Source organism: Brachycentrus maculatus, unplaced genomic scaffold (genome assembly GCF_059751285.1).
Source record: "Brachycentrus maculatus isolate JH-2025_06_01 unplaced genomic scaffold, ASM5975128v1 h1tg000815l, whole genome shotgun sequence".
Taxonomy (NCBI): Eukaryota; Metazoa; Arthropoda; class Insecta; order Trichoptera; family Brachycentridae; genus Brachycentrus; species Brachycentrus maculatus.
In genome coordinates, this window is record NW_028281543.1 from 1 (window position 1) to 23,415 (window position 23,415).

Here is a 23,415-nt window from a genome sequence, read left to right on the forward strand (position 1 = left end):
TCCCAACCCCAACCCCAACCCCAACCCCAACCCCAACCCCAACCCCAACCCCAACCCCAACCCCAACCCCAACCCCTTATTAGTATTAAATAAAATTCCCAACCCCAACCCCAACCCCAACCCCAACCCCAACCCAACCCCAACCCCAACCCCAACCCAACCCCAACCCCAACCCCAACCCCAACCCCAACCCCAACCCCAACCCCAACCCCAACCCCAACCCCAACCCCAACCCCAACCCCAACCCCAACCCCAACCCCATAATGTATCAGCGTGTATAAATGTCTAATGTACAAGTAAGTGTGTATAAATATATATATATAATGTATAAAATGTATATAATGTATATAATGTATATAATGTATATAATGTATATAATGTATATAATGTATAATGTGTGAACACCATTCCTGCTCAAACTTGTGATTATTATTACATTTTAATTTCAGTAAGCCTTAAGTATTCATGGGAGACTGCACCAGCACAATAAAAACAGCCAACCAGAATATGCAACCCACCAGAGATTTACGAATCCGAGGCCATAACCATCACCATCTCCTAACCGATAGACTCGGATACCCTGAATTGCCCTACGACACCGACAACGAGCAATATGAGCAACAATTCTATCAAATTCAAAACAAAACAAGCTACAATGCTAATCAAACCCACAATCCTAACTATCCACAATTCAAAGTCAATGATATTGGTGCACATTTCAACGAAGAAGACATTTCGACAGAATAAAACAAATGCGAATCAGCAAAAGGAAAAAGCTGTTCCACATTTCCGAAAATGGGGGAGCAAACTAAAAATAGAACTCTTCTCGCCAGCAAGCATGATGTCTCGAAGTCAAAGCCTGAAAGAAACCAGATATGACAACTTATCTATTTTATACTTCCGATTTCCTATCAAATCTTTATACATAATCTTATTATATGTATATGCAATATTAATCATGCCAGCACGAGGTCTTCGAATAACCCTCTCAGTTCTTTTATTTTATTGGCCTTGTCTCTACCTTTATTGGCCCCATATTTCTACTCATCCTGTTTGTGCTGCATAAACTAGTTTAGTTGGTCTTGTTTTCTAAGCAACTCGTCTGCGAGCAGTTACTTCGCCTTGTTTACATCTTTCATCTATTTTTTGAAGAGCTAGTTCTGTTCCATTAGCAAATAGAAACCTTACTCTACTCTTTCCCGTTACTTTTCCGAGTTTCTTAACTCTTAACCAATGCCTTTGTATTCGTTTTATAATTTCTTGTTGAATGCAGAAAGCCGTTATATTTAATTATTCGCCGAATCGAGCTCCCTCTCAGTGTTCTTGTAGAGTTCGAGCTTCATGTGGGCCTGGTTTAGTTCTTCCTCAAGCTATTTGGTCTTTTCCTTGATACTGGCTGCAAAGCTTTTCTCCAATTGTTCTCTGCTTTTGACTTCTTGATCGTACTTAACCGCCAGTTTCTTCAGCTAGCTTATGATGTTTTCGTTTTTTTCTTCAAGCTCTTCGACATCTTCTTCAAGTTCTTTACTATTTCTTTTTTCCTTTTCGATCGTCTTCTTGAGACTTTTGATTTCTGTTTTGAGCTCCATGATATAGTCCTCGGATCTTCGTTGCTAGTTAATAATACGCGACTTGAGTTCTTCATTCATCGATTTCAAGTACTCGTTCTTGCCTTTGAGATCCTCGATCGAAAATGACTTCTGTTTCAACTGATTCGACATATCTTGGAAGATCTGTTCACGCTTAGTCGAAATTTCATTCAGCATTTGCTGTTGTGTGTGATTGTTCAGACTGTTTGCCTACATCTACTGTAGCTTGGAGGACAACATTTCTACTTTGTTATTAGATTTAGCCAGTTGCTCATTCAGGATTGTCAGCATTTTACTCTCGTAGTAAGGATCTTTCGCATTATGTGATGCGGGCAAAGTTTTCTCGTCCACGAAAGATTCGTAATCTTCGTTATGAGCCGCAGTGTTCTTTGTATATTGTCGATTTATATTCTATTCAAGACGCATCGGTTGGGGACTGCGGAATCTATTCGAAGTCGCATTATGGTGATTAACCATATTCCTGCCCGGTATATGATGCGGATCCAGCATACTCATATGATCTACAGATCGTGAATACTGCAATGTCTTCTCCACATCCCGTTCCGCCCCTTCTTACTGCCTGTTACTTATTCTTGTATTGCTATTTATCTTACTATGGCTAGCTTTCGATTCCTCAACATGACCAAACTCAGTAATGGAGTAATTACTTTTCATGTTGGCATCTTTGGATATATTTTAATTATTCCTGGCAATCATTTACTTTTTGAATATTTTGGTTTTTTGTTTGACGAGCTCGACGACCGCCCCTATAATGTGCATAATTTATGTCTTATTTTTAGAGGCAGGCATATCTTGTGTTACTTTCTATTTTATTGCTTGCAGTTTTCTATTCAGTTTTTCTAGTTTAGTAAAGTCGGTTGTCATGGATATTTGATCCTTTAGTTTGAGCAGTTTCTGCAATGAGTCTTATTGGATGCTTTGTGACGACATATGCTTTGGGGGTTTTTGGAATCTGCAATTGCTAAACTTAAGTTATTATGCATTCATAATGGCAGAGGCATAGCACAAATATATTTAAATTTCATAAGCAAATTGTTTGGCAAATAAATATAAATAAATACAGTATAAATTTAACGATGAAGGTTCGCCAGGATTCAGATATTCCTTTTGATGAACACTTTCGGGTTTTTATTTGCTTTCTCAATATTGTTATTTTTGGTCATTTTATGGTTATTGCTATTATTACTTTCCGAATCCTTTGCAAAACTTAGCTACACTTGATCAGACTCTCTATCTCCTTGGTATCGCATTTGTTGGTTTGTAGATGGGCAATCGAGGGAGTGAAGGATTGGTTGATTTTTGGCAATTCCTTTGATGATGTCACTGAGCTATTTAATTATATAGTCCTTTTCGTCCTAACTTAACGATGAAATACCACAATGCTGACGAGGTAATCTTGCACTTATGCGACTTTCTCCCTCAGGGTTTCATTGGTTGACTTCTGCTCTTCGAGGGCCTTGCAACAATCTTCATAACTATGCCGAATATCTTCGATGCTGCCCTTGTAGGAGTTCTAATTGAAAAGATACTGCTTTCGTTACTATACTTATAATCTTAGGAGTACATCCTTGAGACGCTATTCGACTTCTGCCTCGATAATACGAATGAACTGCAGTTTGTTTTTGGTGTCCTCGACAATAGTGGAGTCTATTTCTACTTTGAGCTGAGTAATAATGCGATCCCTCTCTTGCAGCTCTAGTGAAATTATTTCGAGTTGTTTGTTAAGCCGTTTGTTTTCGATGAGCAGTTCATTGTACTGCTGATGTGAAATAGCCTATTCTTCGGATGCGTAATACTGTAAGCCCATACTATCAGTGTTGCTATGATAGTGAACACAGTTAATGTGAGCATTCGCTTATTTATGGTTCTGCTTCAGGTGTTTCATTTGCTTAATTTTAGTAATAATCAACGTACAAACCACTATAGCATTATGATGAAAATTGTTATCTTTATGAGCATTGGGGTATTCAGAATGCAGTATATCTTCGTTTAGGATATAGGTTATCTTTCAGAGTTATTCGGAGAGTCAGTTCTTTTGAATTAGATGTGCAACTATCAATGTGCGGATGACTGTAAACAGATTTGTCATGGTTAATTTAATTAAAGTCAAATATATAGATATATATATACCCATATTATTCTGTTTTGCAAAGCTGACCACATCTTCACATGAACCACTTGATCCTTACAATTCGGCATGCAATCACAACTCCGCATATTGCGCACACCGCGAAGAAGCTGGCCACTGACCGTAAGCTTTCTATGGTAATATTGGCAATTATTCGTAGTATCCCATTGTCGGCTTAGTGGAAACGAAACTTGGAGCTTTCTTCCTAAACAAACCAGAGAATAACAATGTACATTCACTCTCATATCCAAGATTATGAACGAGGAGGCCGTCGATGAATGGTTTCGGTTTGTTAACAGCTACCACCATGACCATAGTGTCGAAAATGTCTTTATTGAAAATCGAGGCCCTGTCTTCTCCGGAGGTGCTGACTATGAAGAACTACTGACTAATCCTATGTATCTGGATAAACTTTATCGGACCACCATTATGGTTGCAACATTGAATAAGCCCACTTTTGTCAAAGTCGACGGCAGTGTCAGGAACATCGCTGCCTATTTGCTCAACATGTTTTCAGTGCCACTTGGAACTGAGAAGTCCTCGCTCAGGCTCGATTAAACTGCACGAGGGTTTATTCCCATTATTGGAGGCTCGCACTATTTAGCGCATCTTCCCTGCAGTATCGGTATCTACCTTGCCTTAACCGGCAAAAAACTAGATCGAGATGAAATGACTAGATTAGGGTTCCTCAAAGCTGTGTTTCGGGATGAGTTTACCTCTCAAGAAGTGCGGAAGAAGATCAGTGACGCCAACTTATTCATGCAAAACCCTTTCCCATCGGAACTGCACGGTCTTTCAGAACAGAGGAAAGACTCGTTAGTCCGCACCCGCATGAAATAATTTTACAACATGATTGATAAATACCAAAAATAGCTTTTTACCTCCAAAAGGAACTTCTACACTAAATTCGCCCTGAACCAGTATCGAATTGCGAAGACCGAGTTCGAGAATATTATGAGGCCGCACCATACCTTTTCGGAGCACTAGGGCAAATAAATTAATAACTATTTTGTCATGAGGAACGATCGTCCGTTTAATTTCTTAAAAGAGTATGGGGCTTTCGAAGAGGCTGAAGCATCAGACAGATATTTATCGAGTGTGCCTACCGAGAAAGTAGTTTCTATTTTCGGTCGGGATACTTTAGAAGAGGTCATAGAAGCACTGAAGAATGACTCCAGCGAATGGGCAAGGGAAACAGAAAGGGCGATCTTCAAAAAGGACCCTCTTTCAGTCCACTTGACTTTCAAGTTGATTAAGAAGGCCCATAGCAGGTCGTGGGTGGAAACATTGGAGCTGGAATACACAACGGCCAAAAGGCTGCTCGATATCAGTCGGGTCGAGCTCCAAATCAAATAAGGCCAGAATAACAGCAAAAGCGAAAGCCGAAAGATATTTGTGAATGAATACTCGCAAAAGACAGTCAGCCAAATATCGAGTGCATAAGTCGAATAGAAGTTTTTCCATCCCCCCACAAAAGCATAGTAAGTCTTAGAGCATGATATCCCAAACCACTCCTTGCTCCCCACAAGCAAGTATTACAGATTTTTCCCTGACTCCGTTCGAAACTATCTCAATAGAACATTCTTCGAAGATGTGCATCAAAAGAATACCGTCACCGAAATAAAGAGATTCCTGCAGCTCAACAGCATCAACTATGCAGACCCAACTTACGATGTGAATGTGCTACGAGAGAAAGTACATAACGACATGCACTATTTGTAGCTATTCGAAATGGAGAGATCACGAATTCAGGCAATATTGACAAAAAATTCATAATCTTATCATTCGCTAAAGGCACGCCGATACGCAGTGATTGATAGCAAACTGCTGCTCTCTGAAGGAGGTGAGAATAAGCAGCAAGTTTTGGGGATTGTTGCACGAATTACACAAAAGATAAAGCAAAAGTTTGAGGATAGGCTATCCAACAGGTTTGTTGGCTTTGATGAAAAAACCTCCAAGGTTGCCTCAAAGGAGCAAAAACTGGAAATATTCAGGAATTATCAAAAAACACTGATTGACAATATTGTACTTAACGGGTCTATAATTGAAGCCAATAACATGGCACAAAATGTGAAGCACTAGGGCATCCTCAGGTTTGATGGACATGCGAAGGATGGAGGAAATATTTTCTATGCCAGCGAAACAGAGCACGAACGCAACAACAAATTCATTCAGGACACCAAAGAATAATACAAAAAGAACAGTCTGAGTTAGATCTCTGAACAGTATGCCAAGTAGCACAGCTCGGAGCCCAGAACTTAATCCAACATGCTGACGCCTCTCGAACTGACTCCTCAGGAAATCGAGTAATAACAGAAGGATGCTGCTTTACTAAAGAAATACAATAAGTCAACCCAATTGAGAAACAAGATGCTCAAGTATCGGTACCTTATGGAGAAAACAGCAAAGACTTCGGATGAAGTTGCATCAATGCTCGGGTGGGCAGACGAAGACATAGAAGCCATTATCTTAAATGCTCCGAAAGAGCCTGACAATTATATAAACTTTGCAAAAGCCATTCGAAACAACACCAAGGAAATTGAGGACAAACTGCGGAATCTCAATGCAGTTTATTAATAAATGAGGAGAAATCAGGAGAAGGCATTAAACGAACTTAGCGAAACTAACAATGGCAGTTCTCCCTTTGATGAGGGAGCCAGCAAACTGTTCTTCTTTGACATCAAGAAGATTCCAAGGCCATTCCGAAAAGTATACTTGGGCTTATTGGACAAAGTCATTCAGTTCTTCACTGTTAAATACTAACAAGATGGGTGCCCTATATTCCCAAATATGGACAGCAAAGCTCAGACACAGAACATCATGGACAGATGGGTGCAAAAATCTGTAGCTACGGATTTCACGGAATTTTTGAAAAATGATGTGGAATATGTTTTCAGTTATCTGGCGATATTGCACATGAGAGACATCGTGAACTAAGTAAAGTATTTTGAGGACTATGAGCCGATTGAGGCATTTGCAAACTTGATTGGGTTTGAATTTGAGGACGAAATATACCAAAATAGCAAGGCCATTGAGAAATAGATGCTTGACTTTCTATACTCGATGATGGATATCCACGCTGACTCCAAACAAAGACTTCTGCTCCCTGAAACCAAACTCATTGATTTCATCAACAGGCAGAAGATCTCCGAAGAAGTCGAGAACCAGCAGGGCCTCAGCTTTGAAGTATTCATGCTCCTTGTTGCGAAAGATCGAAAACGAATCAGGGATGTGCGAGACCACCAGAAATCTCTGCTTGGGTACAATGTTGAGTATACTCTCTCTGCATTGAAGGTCGAAGGCGATGCTCACAATAATCAGAAAAGGTTGAGCTTATTGACGGGTAAAGACTACGATGAGTCTCCGATCCGGGAAGATTACGAAAGTTCCGAATAAATTTACCAAACTTTGAAAGTTTAGGAGGTGAAATTGGAGAACCGACAAATTGAAGAGCGATAAAACAGATAAAAATATTTCAACAGGCGTTACGAACAATAAAATAACCCTGACTCGATGCGTAACTCAAGGTATAACAGATACGATGAGTAATCTGAAGATTCAGGCCTCTTAACCACAGACATTTCCCAAAATAAAAACTACGAGTTCCCATTCTTAACTTTAACAAAGTAGTAGCATCTAAAGAAACAAGCTCTCTAAGGATCGGAGTCTGCGAAATCTCGACGTCACCTTGAAATGGTTAGTCTATCCAATAATAACGCACGCAATAGAAAATCCCTTGTTGTCGGGTTTCAGTCATACCTCATGAGAATAGAGTAACTGCTGCATAAAGCAACAAACAGCGACTCATTCATGTTTGATGAATCCTTTAACAACGTCAACAAGAGCTCATATGAAACAGCAAAGAACTTACTCAGGACCGATATCTCCGATGAGGAATGGTTTGATCAATCCCTAAACAAGTGCATAAACAATCTCTTAGAGTTCAGGTTCGAAAGATAAAAATAAATGAACAAGGCGGAACTAATCTAATTCGATAAAGAGTTCTACCAATTGTTCAGCCCTGAGAATATAAGTCTCCTGATGAAGAAAGATATGTAAATGGAGGAATAATTTTGTCGGAAGTTTGCCAAAATGCGCACACCCACTGCCGGAAAAACCATCAATGAGGAAGACCACTCCGCCTACAAATAGCAACAATAGAACTTGTACCTTAAGCTCAAAAACTAAGTGAAATCTCCAAAGGCATTACAGCTCCTTAACAATTTGATAATGGCAGAGAATATTGTCAAGGAAAGGACCCTAGAAATCGAATATGAAGCTCATCATAAGCCTAAAAAGAATGCATTGAACAGCGAGGAACGCTCACCTGCCACAAACGAATAGATCAAGGATCTCTATGATCAGAAGAATATAAGAATGCCCGAAGTGACCTTAGCAAGACTGACTCGCGAAGCATTCAGATACTCAGATGATGAGGCAGATATCGAACATCAGAAGAAAGACATGCGCAAGGCAATGTCGATCTCAAATAAATCAACCACTGCCTTCCTGAACTAAATTAAAAGCATCAGGGATCTGCTGACAGAAGATGACATCAAGAAAGAAATCAGTTTAAGGATTTCGCATTTAGAAATGATAGAATGATACTGATCGAAGATATTCACATATTGATAATAATATCATCATCTTTTGCCAATGCAGATGACTCCATCACCTCGCAGATACATCAGTTTCTTTTACTGCGTGTCATACTTTTGTTATTCTGTCAATTGTTACCCGTTTTAGTTCGATGATTGAAGTTTTTAAAGGATGTCTTTGGGTTTGAGTTTCCGGATTGTGACATCCTTTAGCATCAAGTTCACGTGTTAGTCGTAAGCCACCAATACTCCATCGATTTGTGTGCTGTTTCTTAGTTTGATGTATACGGAGGAGTTTATGTGTTTTTTTATCATCTATAGTGGCTCATTGAAGGTGTCCATTCCTATTTATCAATATAAGCTATTATAAATTAACAAATATGCATACAATATAAGCTATTATAAATTAACATCGATGAAATCAAAGAGTGGAATAAAGCTGACATAAATATTGTATCAACCTGCATGTATGATTCACTCTCTCGTTTGCAGTTCCCATAATTGATTCTTCTTCCCATGGTAGTCCCATTGTATAACTTTGGCCCCATTAAACATGCTATCATTGTCGATGTCCAACGCTTTCCCGCAAAAGGTATATATCACATACTTGCCTGATCCAGCATCCTTCTAAACCATGCGAAATATCTGATTGGGTTTGAATGACCTTGGGGCTGTGAAAAGTGTGGCTCTATTCTTGTCATCATCGATGGTGAGGTAGAGCCCATTTTTGCGGCATCGGATGTAGCAATCGTGGCCGTCATAGGTAATCGAAAACATTTGGTGTTCTGCTTTCCACTCTGACCACACTATTAACTTCCCTTAGTTTTCACCCTTTTGGCAGATATCGAATACCTTGCCCGATTTTACTGACTTTATCACACAGAAATTGCCTTCTTCCGATTTCATTATATTATACCTTTTATATTAAAGCTAAAGAGCCACATTATGATAAAATGATAGCAATGGACATGAGTATCTGCAGATCAACAACACCAATTAAACACCAATTAAACAACAACGAAAAAAACAAAAAAAAAACAAAGAATGCCATGAATAATTCGTATCTATGGAATCAGACCAATTTGTTTTATAGTTAGTTTTCGGTGAGTTCAGTCTTGGCAACAATGAATTTGGCCAGCTCATCCAAAATAGCACCGAATTCGATTTCCTCCTTGTTCTTTTGGAGGAGCCGGTTGTTGGATAGACTTGCCTTCAGCTCTCCCTTGCAGTCGAGAAGCAAATCCAAATCTCTTGCAAACAGCTTGAGCTCCGAAATGTCACAAACTTTCTTATCTTTGCCTATGCTCTTTATGAATATCTTGTGGATTGTGTCGAAACGATGCACAAAATATCTATTGATGTTCTCGGTCTTAGAATATTTGAGCATTAGGCTGCTTAGGGGCGACCCTGATTTTATGTTATGATTCTGCCTCATTAAGTACTGCCCTAAGAACAAACAAGGATTGAATCGGCTTCGGACTTCTGAATCAATTGACTCAGTGTTGTCCATTAGCTCCTCTAGCTCTTTCGAAAGTGCAATCATTCCATCAGTGAGTGTGGGCAGTAGTTTCTCAACCAGATACAAATCTTTATAATATTTCTTGCCATCCACCACAACTGTTTATCTTTTGAGGGTGTCGATCCCAACCCCAACCCCAACCCCAACCCCAACCCCAACCCCAACCCCAACCCCAACCCCAACCCCTAGTTACATTTTTGAAACTGCTGAATTTGATTATACTATGCATACATACTATATCAATGTTACGAGCAAACACACACATAATAATTGCAATTTGAAACTCGATGATTAAAAACAATTACACTCTCATAGAGAGCCAATCGAATCTCTTTGAAATATTCGAAAGCGATTCATCTGATAACCCGCAGTTCGACAGCACTGTGATGAGTGACCAAAATATAAACAAAAAGAAAGCAATCTGTGTAGGCACACTCTCCTAATAGAATCGATCATGTTTTCCTTTGAAATCAAGCCATTGCTTTGATGGCCTTGAGTTAAAAATGTATGAGCAAACTCTCAGCATCGCGTCCAGTGACACTAAGTATTGACCATTTTATAATTAGGGGGAAATGTTGTTGGCGATGCAGACCTGAAGTGAAGGTTATAACTCCCAAAAAAGTGGTGATTGGCACTCTCTCCAAAAAGAACACATGTTCTCTCTCCTGCTCCAAGCAGACATCCGTCGAAATTAGGGACAGTACTGACAAGCTGATATTTTGTATAACCTCTTCTTGTTGCCAACTGGGCAACTTCATCCCAGACTGCTGCGGATTCCTACGCTGCGACAGTTAAGTAATCTACGAAATCGAGGACAAATAGAATAAGGTTATCGGTAGGATTGAAAACGAAAGCAATGCCAAATGTGGAATTAATCGCAAATTTAAATTGAGCATAGACTTCTAAAATCACGAAGTTAAGAAAAAGATACTCCTAATAAATGCGATTGCATTGCTGTTATGAGATCTTTCCTTATTTCGAATCGATGATATATATTCACATACTTGATGCGATATTGTGGGTATTTCTATGTTATTTTCTGATGGACAATAATGTAATAAGTTTATTTGGGATAGATTTATACTCGAAGGCTTCTTTAATAATTATATACTATACACCTATCTTTGCGGATTATGCAAGAGTATTCAAATAAGGCTTACAAAGATAAAAGCCGCCGTGGTTCGGAAATGGTCTCAGAATCGACGGCCTATGAATCACATGTCAGCACTTTCATAGGAGTGCGCAAATGTTCATAGACATTGTCAGACTGCTCAGTAAAGTACAAGACTGAAGTAAACTCCTGACATAGCTTAGATATGCCAATATTGGAGGAATGACGGCTTGTGCCCTTTTGGTCCATCTGTAGCATTTATTTAAATTTAGTGTTCATTTGCTCACGGAGAGCATGAGAAGAGGGGTAGCGTGTCGCCAAAGTACAAGACAAAGCCATGTTATAATTTTACAAATAATTATACTTGTCCTTATGGCATTCGCTGTCAGTTCCTACATGAGGATGCCAAGAACAAGTTTGATAAAAATTCTCGCGTCGATAGGCATCGGCTCAGGCTTTCATGGTTTGGAGATTAATTCGGTATTGCTAAACTTTGGGCCACAAAATCTTCAATTTATAACGAACATAGGCCATCATCAGCACTCATTCGCATTCTTGAAGATAGACAGTAATAACATGAAATATAAAACAATTATATGATGAACGCGGAGCTACCTTCGTAGTAATGCAGTCGTTGTTTCGACTAGGAAATCATGGAAATGTTCGATATAAAAGTGGGGGATCCGTTTCCGAAGCCTCGCCTGTATTCTCTCTGAGGCATTCGATATTGATGGATGCTGCAATATATATATAATATGTATATGTTTATATGCATTTAATGTGCGCAATATATCATACATATCAAAAGTTAATTAAATAGACTGAATAGATTGAATAGACTGAATAGATTGAATAGATGGCACATATCAATATTATCAATATTTTGTTTCCTGTTTGCTCTGATAAGAGGAGGAAGATGGCCTATAAGCATAAGATTCTGGCTTCACTTATGGCTTGATGGCATCAGTTCGCTCCATATACTGAGAACGGGAAGATGAATAACTGTTGTATCTGTCCGCCATGCTACTCCTGTCCGAATTGTAGTAGTTGTTTTGGTTATAGCCCGACGCAGTGGTAGAGTATCCGTTGTTGTTGCTACTGCTGCTGCCGTAGTTGTTGCTACTGCTGCCGTAGTTGTTGTTGCTGTTGGTATACCTGTCAGAGTTGTTGTAACTCCGGTAGTTGGATGAGCTGTTGTTGTTGTATCTATCCGAGGGAGTGTAGTCCCGGTTGGAAGAGGACTGGTTGTTGTATCGGTCTGATGTCTACATCGCCATAGGCTTCAGGTCACTGCAGTTTAGGGCGAGTAGTTTGATCTTGGATTATCTTTCGATGCGGCGGATCAGCTGTTCCTCCTGTGACGAGAAGAGTGTGAGACAGACTCCCTTCTTGCCTGCTCTCCCAGTCCTTCCGGAACGATGGATGTAGGAGTCGGTGGTGCGAGGGGGTTGGAGTTGGATGATCAAGTCGATGTGCGGGAAGTCGAGTCCCCTTGCGGCCACATTTGTTGCAACCAAGCACTGGATCTACCCAGCCTTAAAGCTCCTGAAGATCTTCTACCTTTTGAATTGCATGACATCGCCATGGAGAGACTCAGTTCTGAGGGAAGGCAGCTTGAGGTTTCCAATCCTTTATGTTTCTCTTTTGGTCTCGCAGAAGATTATGACTCTTTTGTCGGTCTTGTCCTTCAGGAAGTGCTCAAGGATGCTGCCCAAGTACTTCTCCACATCCATCTTGGAGATCCGCATTGCGAAGTGCTCGACAGTGGTGGATGCCTGCGTTGTTGAGTTCTGGATCAAGTTTATGAAGGGCCTGCCCTTTGATTGGTATCGGTCCGAAATAGACCAGATCCATTCAGGGATGGTCGCCGAGAAGAGCAAGCATTGGATCTTTTATTGCTTCACTTTGGTGATGTATTGGAAGACTCGTTAGATGTCCGGTTGGAAACCCATGTTCAACATTTCATCCGCCTCGTCCAAGCAGATCACTGAAAGCTCCTGGAAGTTTATCAGGCCACGATTGATGAAATCGATTAGCCTGCCCGGTGTGGCGATCAGAATGTCGACACCATTTTTTACCATGCTGATTTGGTAGTCCATGTTCCTGCCTCCGTAGATTGCGCCACAGACGAAGTCATCCTGGCCATGGAGCCTGAGACTGCGAACTTCCTCGCAGACTTGGATGGCGAGCTCTCTTGTGGGGAGGATGATGAGGAACTTGGGCCGATGAGCTCTGTTGAACAATTTTTGCTCCCTCATCTTGAGGATGGTAGGAAGAGTGAAGGCCAGGGTTTTACCAGAGCCTGTGCGATCCTTTGCAACCACATCCTGCCCTTTATAAATGATATTGAAGGTCTCATACTGGATAGGGAAGAGTTTGTTGATTCCTTTCCTTTTGAGAATACTGATGGTGGCTTCGTCCTGGACATAATTTCTAATGTCTTATTTGGCCTACTGGGTGGGAGACTCGCCCTGCTTCTTCTCCAAGGTGGAGAGAGTGGGGGTATCTGCGGCGTGAGTGTTGATTCTTGTGGTCATGAGCCAATTGATGGAACACTATTGATTATAAGAGAAATTATTTAAATGTTGAAATTAACAGCACAACAGCGGAATTCTATAATATATAATCAATCTATTATATATAATATATACTCTGTTGGTATTGTGGTATTAGTAGCCTATTATACGTCAATAATTCGGAGCTATTATACGTCGAAAATAATCCAAAATAGTTCTGTTGAAATTCAAATATTTCTTTGCACATCACCACACTTTCTATGTTAGTAGGGCAGATTTCCAGCGTATTCGCATTCACTGCCCAGTTCCTCCTATATCCGCAGGAGTTGGTTGTACTTGGCCAATCTTTATGATCTGCATGGTGCTCCTGTTTTGATCTGGCCTGAGCCGAGTCCTACAACTAAATCTGCAATGAAAGTGTCTTCAGTCTCGCCAGACCGATGGGACACCATGAGTCCCCATTTGTTGTGATGGCTGAGAGTGGCAGCAGAGAGTGCTTCGGTGATGGTGCCAATTTGGTTAATCTTCAGGAGCAAGGAGTTGCATGCGTTCATCTTGATGGCTTATTCGATCCTGAGGATGTTGGTGGCCAGTAGGTCATCGCCCACAATCTGGACCTGCTTTCCCATTTTGGAGGTCAATATTTGCCATCCTTCGAAATCGTCTTGATCGAATGCGTCTTATATCGATATAATCGGGTACTTTTTCACTAAGTCCACATACATCTCCACCAGCTGCGCAGATGTCAGCAGTTGCGGCTGTAGAGGCTATGTGTTTTTGAAACTTAAGTCATACATTTTAGTTTCTGAGTCATAGAACTATGATGCTGCACAATCCATCGCAATACTAATCTTGCCTTGATGACCTGCAGCTTGAATTGCCGTGGCTATCAATGAGAGGGCCTCCTCCGCATTTGATACATTTGGTGCAAATCCCCCTTCGTCCCCGACATTCGTAGCATTCAACCCATATTTCTGCTTGATAATCTTGCCCAAATGATGGTATACTTCTGTGCCATACTGCATTGCTTGATAGAATGAGGTAGCCCCCGTTGGAAGTATCATGAACTCTTGCATAGCCAGTTGATTTCCAGCATGGATCCCTCCGTTTATGACGTTGAATGCTGGACAAGGCAGTATATATATTTCTGATTGTTCTGTGTTGGTTTTATTGGCGAGCTTGCGAATGTATTGGTAGAGTTTCATTTTGCTGGCTGATGCGCCGGCTTTGCAGATTGCCATTGAAACAGCCAAGATAGCATTGGCTCCAATTTTGCTCTTGTTCCATCCGTATTCACCTTGGGACCCATCCAACTCCTCCACCATCATCCTATCGATTTATTTTTGATCAGTGCAGTCCTTGCCAATGATATGCTTCGCAATGATAGTGTTGATGTTTGCGACCGCAGTGAGGACCCCTTTGCCTAAATGATACTTGGAGTCATGATCCCTGAGTTAGAGAGCCTCATATTTTCCTGTGGAAGCCCCTGATGGAACAGCTGCTCGAAAACACCCATTTCCTGTAATGATATCGCACTACACTGTAGGGTTCCCTCGGGAGTCATAGATTTGACGCGCTTTTACTCCTATAATTTCAGACATGCTACAGAACAACAATTAATAAATAGACAACTAAATTGTCAATTATTTTGCCCCTATTTTCATAACCTATCTCATTCCCGACTTCTCGCTTTCACTTCGCGCAAATCAAAACACTTTCTACACTAAAACAGCTCACAAATAACAAATTTAATAAATTCATCATCAATAAAATCAAAGCTAATAAGTAAGACTATATTTCACTATTCAATCATCCGAATTTCCATCATTGAGTCTATTTCCCATTTATTAATTGATAAAACACACAATATTTATACATACCATTGCGAGTTTAATCCCAGCATTCTGCAAACACAACAAATAAATTTATTTGTTAGGTTTATTTGTTAACAAGCTGACTGTTATCATCTGTTGTGTGAGCATAATTATCGATAATTTAAATGCTGGTTGAACAGAAACCAAGAAGAAAAGCTGCTGGCTTCATTCGCACGAGTTCATATAGAGCTCTCCCCACATTCAAAGCACCCTAAAAGAATGACTCATCTGATTCATTTTCATCGTTTGATAATGGCAACCATTTCAAAAGATAGTCAGAAGATTAGTTTAGCCCATACAAACATAAAGCGAACATTCAAATCAAATCTACACTTCCCCATTCTTCGTCTTATGCGTCCAGACTCAAGTAAAAGACATAACTTTAATATTTCTTTCCATATGTAGAGTCCAATCCACAATATAATTAAATCACTGTGAATAGGAATACGAAAGAGCGCGTGAAGGTGAAGAAAACGCTAGATTCCAAAGATGAGCAGATCTAACACATTATTAGAAAGAGAGCGACAGTAGAGAAATAGTTGGCTCAAATTGGGAAGATTTGCACTAAAATTGCAGAAATGAAGAATCCCTATTCAGATTCATCGTCCTCTCATCGATAAAGAAGGGGTAAAAAAGTAAAATCGCAAGCTTCTCATTCAAAGCAACAGCTCCTAAACAATGTTGAGTACAGTTTCGAATAAGTCGAATAGGAATAGCATTCTCCCTTCAAAATTGCAGCCAATGGCCACCCTCGAAGAGCACCAAATCTCCACACTTTAAAACCGAACAATTTGCACACATAAAACAAGAACACCCTAAACAATCCATCGAAGAACAAAAACAAATATACACTCGCTACTAATCAACCAAAATTCATGGACGAACAATCGCAATTCAGCAACTAATCGGCCCAAAATATACAAAAGATGGTGAGTAAAAAATCCCTAAAAAACACCAACAAAGTGTCACATAAATTTGAAGAGAGTTCAATCCACAGCTAATCAGAGAATTAACAAAACTAAATTATACCTTAACGCCATTTCAAAAACTAAATACTTGCATCACATTATAAAAATAATAACAAAAACTCTGCAAATCACCCTTATTTTCACAAAGGGAGTGAAATGAAGAATAGAGTGCATACAAAATATGCGAGTCCACATTATAAAGACGAAGAACATTAGCCATCTCTAGTTAGTAATAATCACAATAATGAGAATAATCGTGATAATAGCAATATACAGCAATAATCTAGCTTAGATGAAGTGAAGATGAAGCATGACCAAGCTTTGAGGAAGTTCATTAAAGTCGAATAGAATAGTGGATGCTACGAAGATCACTATGAATAAGAAAGGGAACAATAATGCGAGTAGTAATAACAATAGTATGGGGAACAGTAACAATAACAATCATACCAATAGTAGTAATCATCAGATCAGGAGTAATCTGCAGATGATAACTAGTAGAAGTATAGGATAAAGGAGAAGACTATTCAATAATATGCGAGTAATCAGTCGCCAAGGATCATCAAATAATCCATAGATTAGTCAGAGCCATCTCGAGTTTCAAGGGATCTGCAGCCCCGTTACAACACTCATAACAACAATCACGGATATCCAAAGCAACACTCTAACCATTATGCCACAAACCAGAACCATATTCGGAGGCAGTAACAAAAACAGTAGCAATATCAACCAAACGTACGCTCACAAACGCACGCGAGCAATCAGAATGAATGTTAAGAGGAAGATGTGGCTTACTATAAGACCAAAGGAGGCATCTGCTTTGATTTGGATGTGAATCAGTTCACACAGTCTGATTCAGTTGCTTTGCCTCTTTGCAAGCCGGCCCCTCGAAAGGCCAACAAGCGACTAAATGCTAAGTAGTAGATATTGAAGAGAAGACAGATGGCTAAAAACTATGACAAGCAAGCCAGGATGCAGGTCTTCAGGGCCATCTGATTTTACGATATGCATTCCATATATCACACATACACACACACATTCATCATATACATATACATATACGCATTCATGATATGCCCATACACACATACATACATATACATAGACATATACCGATATAAACTAAGAATATCCGTTAATTATAACACTTTAATCGCATAATTGTAGACTCTCGTTATAAATACAATGCAACAAAGAAGCCCTCATAGTTCCTGCGAGAGCAAACAGTAAGCATCATAGACCTATTAATGCTCGCAACTATCTCATGATGACAGTTCTGTGGAAGAAGCCTCATCCATTAATCTCATTACTGATTGTCAAGTCACCAATCCTCCCAAAGTGCATGAAAAGATGACATAAATGCTACTATTGCCCAGTATCTTGGGCTAATAAACTAGTAGCATCGAGAGAAGTGTCGGCCCTAAAGCGCAATTATGTTGTGATACAAGTAAAGGACAGAGCCAATCCTCAAAAGCAGGACGTAGACCGGATACTTTGGCTTTAGTTTTAGCTGAAACTATGCCTCCCAGAATTAAGAAGGAAGTTAAAAAGATAGTGGAGTACTATGAATCCCACTCATACGACCAACTCAACCAAATTCACAAGCTTGTTGCCCAGAACACCCGACTCAGGAAACAACTTTAGTCAATGTAACGCGTCGAACAGAATGATAAGTAGAACTATGAACTCAACCCAGTGCCAAATACAAACTTAAACAATGAAAATGACAAATTGAATTGCAATAAGAATAAGAATAGGAGGATCGAAGAACTTGAGTAAATCATGCTTGACAAGAATAAACTCATTGGCGAACTCAATCAGGAAATTACAACATTATATGCAAATCTCAAAAGATATAAGAAGAGAGTCTATTAATTATAAAGTAAATCCCCTGTTAAAGGTTGTTTGCGCTCCAAATCACCTCTAATAGAGCTGCTACCTGTCTCAGCGTGTAAATAATGAATCATGATAGCGCGTGTGTGTGAGAGTATATGTGAGTATATGTAAATACAAATATAATGAATATACTATGAATAATATATGATTAGAATTGAGTCTAATAGCGCGTGAAATCCAGATAGATTATGAGTGTTTAGATGTGTAATTTAAAACTTATTGAATAGATTGAGTTCTATGTATATTTTCATATATTTGTCCATCAAAATCAGTCTTCATGGAGCCAGAACAATCAGATGATACTGTAGGCGGGTTTATTTTATCTAACGAAACACCCTAAAACCAAGTCCCAAACAACGAAGCCCCAAACAATGAGCCATCCAACAACTAAACACCCGATAAGCTCGATATCAAGAGCAGCGGTAGTGACTAGATAGAGTAGCTAATTCCCTCTCCCAGCATCATTCGCACTAACGAAGCAAAGCCAACATACGAGGAAGATGAAGTTATTGTGAATACGCTTACTGATCCCTCATCCTCTTCCCATAACATGATCTGTCTGATCAATGCCTCAAATGACTTACATGAGCAAATCATTCAGTTCCGAGACTCCAAAAATGCAGAGAAGGCTTGTGAAATAAGCCGGATACTTTATAACACAAACGAGCAATAGATCCTCATTGAGTTCGAGAATGCTGCAAAGATGGAAGAATTCACCAAAAAGCTGAAGAATGGGGAAATTATCAATATCTAAGATCCATTTAGTTCTGATCTCGCTTCGAGTATATAACTGAGGGAAGTGGGGGAGAATGATATAGTTGGCTTCGGCTAAAAATGGATCCAACAACAAAATCTGCTGAGTCAGAATATCCATACACATTCAGGTATGCCAGAAACACTTGAGCAATACCAATCCACTGGCAAACTTGACCTTGTTGATGGTCAGACTAATCAAGAAAGCGAAGCAATGCATCAACCCGGATTTATTCTGGGCAATGAAACACAGGAACATATTCAAAACAACTCAGGAGTGCTTGAATCAGGTTATAGTGATAGCCAAGGTAGGGAGGAATTAGTGGAGTACAACCAAAACTACAACGAAGAGATCAAAGATTAAAGGTTAGAGTACAATCAAAACTAAAGTGCCAAAGAGTCAATAGTGGAGTACCCCCATAATCAAGGTACATTCGAGTAAGTGTATAACCAAAACTAAGTAGCTCAGGAGTAAACAGTTGAGTGCAATGACAACCCAACTTTCGAGTAAGGGTATAACCGAAACTAATTGCCCAAGGAGTAAACAGTGGAGTACAATGATAATTAAGGTGTCAGAAATTAAGTGGAGTATCCCCGTAATTAAGTTCCTTAAATCAACTATCACGAAACTTCCCAAATTATATTAGAAGAACCATATCAACATCAAAATTAATAAAAACAAAGCTAATTCCTTTTATCTGAATCGACAAAATAGGAATATATTGCACCACAGAATGAGGCACCACAGAATGAGGCACCACAAAATGAGGCACCACAGAATGAGGCACCACAAAATGAGGCACCACAAAATGAGGCACCACAAAATGAGGCACCACAAAATGAGGCACCACAAAATGAGGCACCACAAAATGAGGCACCACAAAATGAGGCATCACAATATGAGGCCTCATAAAGATCATAAGAGTTACTCCATAAAGGAATAATCCCGACATTGAACAAACTGACTTCGATGGAGGCCAATTTCCACAAAGAACATCCAGATTTGGCAGAGGGTAAGTACTCTATAAAACATGGCACTATTAATGAGCATGAAAACTAATAGGCCATGAATACAGGCAATGTCATCGATTCAGCTAACTTCATATTGCCGGAGGCTGATCATTTTTTAGATAATCTCAACAATGATCACAAACAGTAATAAGAAGTAACATATCCACCCAATTAAACAGTCATATAGCCTGCTTAGGAGACAGTCACCTATCTGATCAACGAAATGATCCCATAGCCAGTTCAGGAGGCAGTCACAGACCCAGTCAAAGAGACTGTCATAGAGCCAGCTCAGGAAACATTCATCCTGCCAGTCAATGATACATTCACACACCCAAACAATGAGACAGTCACAGTCACAGAGCCAACCAAGGAGGCAGTCACCTACCCAAATAAGGAGACTGTCAATGAAACAGTCACAGACCCAGTCAAAGAGACTGTCATAGAGCCAGCTCAGGAAGCATTCATCCTGCCACGTAATGATACAGTGACCTACCCAAATAAGGAGACAGTCACAGTTGTAGAGCCTGCTGAGGAGACAGTCACCTATCCGATAAATGAAACTGCCAAGGAAGCATTCATCCTGCCAGCCAATGATACAGCCAGATACCCAATCAAGGAGACAGTTACTTACCCAACCAATGAAACAGTCACATACCCGAACAAATACCCCGAGGACTTGCTGCAAAACAATCAGAAGAGCTCACAGTTATACTGGATAATGGCCATAATGACACTCGCAATCCTTTTGCTCATCTGAACCCATAATTGATCCCTCATGATTATTCTCAGAATAATTTAAATCAACTATCCTAGCGATCGCCAATTATTCAATGCCTATTTAATTGCATATTACTAAGTAAGTGTTTATTTGTTGAACATCAACGATTGCCGAGTAGATCTATTATTCCAGATCACATCACCAGATCATCAGATGGCAAATTATTAATTTCCATTCCGAGAGAATCCTTCAGATGTTCATGCAACATTGTACAATTTATAATAGCCATTAAAATAAATAGACATTAAAATAAATAGACATTAAAAGCACAATCATAAATTCCTGCTGATTTAAATAATATAGAAATCATCGAAGAGTTTACAAGAAATGCTCATCTGCTACACAACGCTTCTAGTTGCTATGTTGGCTGCTACAGTTTCAGGCGAGTCATTGCAGACCACCCTCAAACCTACTGCTGAGCGATGCTTCTATTAGCAAATAGGTACAACCCACATAATGCAGATTATAACACAAAGTACAAGTTTTAAATCAGGCCCAATCTTCAAAATGACATCAATGATAAAAACTATGCTGACAAACAAAAACAGCAGTTGCTCTACTATAATGCATATATCAGCTACTTCAATATCGAAGATCAGATTTGGGTCGGCCTGCACAATAAAAGCAGCATTACGTATGACACTCCTATGAATTTGCACAGACTGGCTCCGTATTCGGCTAGATACAAGTTCTGTGTGCTCAACCAGTCTCCAACTACAGCATTGACATTAAAAATAGCAATTTAGTCGAGCAAAGAACTGATATAGCTGCATTTGCTCCCCCAAAACAAGGATGCTGAGCATTTGCTTGAATCTATTGAGATTCTCGAACAAGAAAAACTTAGTCTGCTTGCATCATTTTCCGCGCAAACTGCACTCTAACGAAACGAACAGAATTAAGTAATTGATGCCGGCAATGGATACATTATGGTTTTAATGAGTTTGATCATTCTCGGGGGAAACGCACTTGTCTATTGGAGAATATCCAAGGCCTTTCATGAGCGAAAGAAAATATGAGAATACCAATAATGCTATATGCAAAATATAATTAAACAAATGCTGGTTTAATATATTATCAAAAGAGGCTGGTTTAATATATTATCAAAAGAGGCTGGTTTAATATATTATCAAAAGAGGTTAGGCAATGCATATTTATTTTAAACTTGGCGCTTCAATAAATAAATATATCTTATTAAAAATTTAAGGTTTTTCATTTGTGAAACATAAAGTTTAAACAATTATATACATGCCATAATCTCGAGGAAGTATGGGGATGTGGGGATTTGGCGATGATTTGCATTAAGCTTATTTTGAATAATTATATCATATTTATTAGTTTTGATATTTAATATCAAAATTGCTTGATTGCTGGCTTCTATGATTAATCGGCCGATTCCCCCAAAAGCCAAAGGGCTTATCGAGTAGGCTTTTACAGTCAAATCCTCACTTCGTCTGCAGCCCAAAACTCCGCTCTAAAAATAATAGATTATAAAGATTAACACCATTCTTACTCACTTGCTCAACCACACCGATTCAATTGATTTCAAAGAGCCCGTCGATTGGGAAGGTAACGGATTACATAACATTAGCAATAGAATTATACGATTATCCTGAAATTATTGAGCATCCCATTGATTTGGGGACGATCGTTCGCAATATCAAGGATAAAAAATATAAGACTGTCGAAACTGTGCTGAATTAAATCCAAACTGTTTGGGATAACTGCAAACTATATAACCCCAACACTACAGTAAGTCTGGCCTTATTCCTTAGGAAATTTATCATATTGCGGATAAATTGGAGGGTATCTTCAGAAAAATGATCCGCAACTATTTGCCACAACTCAAAATCTCAACAGTCACAGCCGCTCCACATATCCCTATGACCCAGAAGCCCTTCACTATTCTTTACTAGCCTGAAAGACTCTACTAAAAGCAGTAAAAGCCACAAGTCGCGAGAGTGAAGCCTTCCAAATAGCTTAACAACACCGAATATCCCCCTTACAAAAAGATAAAGAGGAGCCCCCAACTGACTTCAATAGAAATAAAAAAAGATTTTGTCAGCAAGCTTCACATACTCACAGCCTAAGAGTTAGAAGTAATCATAGAGAAGATACAAAATAACTGCCCAACAGCGTTCAACGAACTCGAAAACGATTTAGCATAGCTTAATGTCGATCCCAACCCCAACCCCAACCCCAACCCCAACCCCAACCCCAACCCCAACCCCAACCCCAAGCCCTAGTTCATTTGCTCAATAACCATCGTAGAGAATGATTTTATTAATATTTTAATTGTATATTAATTAATTGTTCATGCTCATAAATATTTTGAATTTATTTCATTATACTATTTATCTGTTTCATTATTATTAGATTCACAATAATCAATTAAACTACAGTTCACAACACAAGTTTTTGAATCATGGGCTTGTGTTGGTCCTCTACTGGCTGTTCTGTTGGCTCTTCTTCTTTGGGTTAGCTTTTGGTTTTTGTATCGGCTTATTTTTCGAGTAAATTCGATTTGTGCTATCTGTAAGTTTCCTGAATTTTATTTATAAACTCAGGAGTAATTTTCAGTTCTGTTTGTTCTTCTAGTTTCAGCTGTTTGTACCAAGTGTTCAGCATTCCTAAGCATGACAGTTTAATTTCTGTGAGC

The 23,415-nt window shown here is 39.4% G+C and overlaps 1 protein-coding gene across 1 annotated transcript; it reads right to left on the bottom strand.

The window, feature by feature from the left end:
• Positions 1–13,829: 13,829 nt before the first annotated feature.
• LOC148300143 (enolase-like) lies at positions 13,830–14,995 on the bottom strand. The gene is given in 1 exon segment (XM_088275191.1): positions 13,830–14,995. A coding segment is annotated over 1 exon segment (981 nt). The 5' UTR covers positions 14,811–14,995.
• Between the last annotated feature and the right edge of the window lie 8,420 nt (positions 14,996–23,415).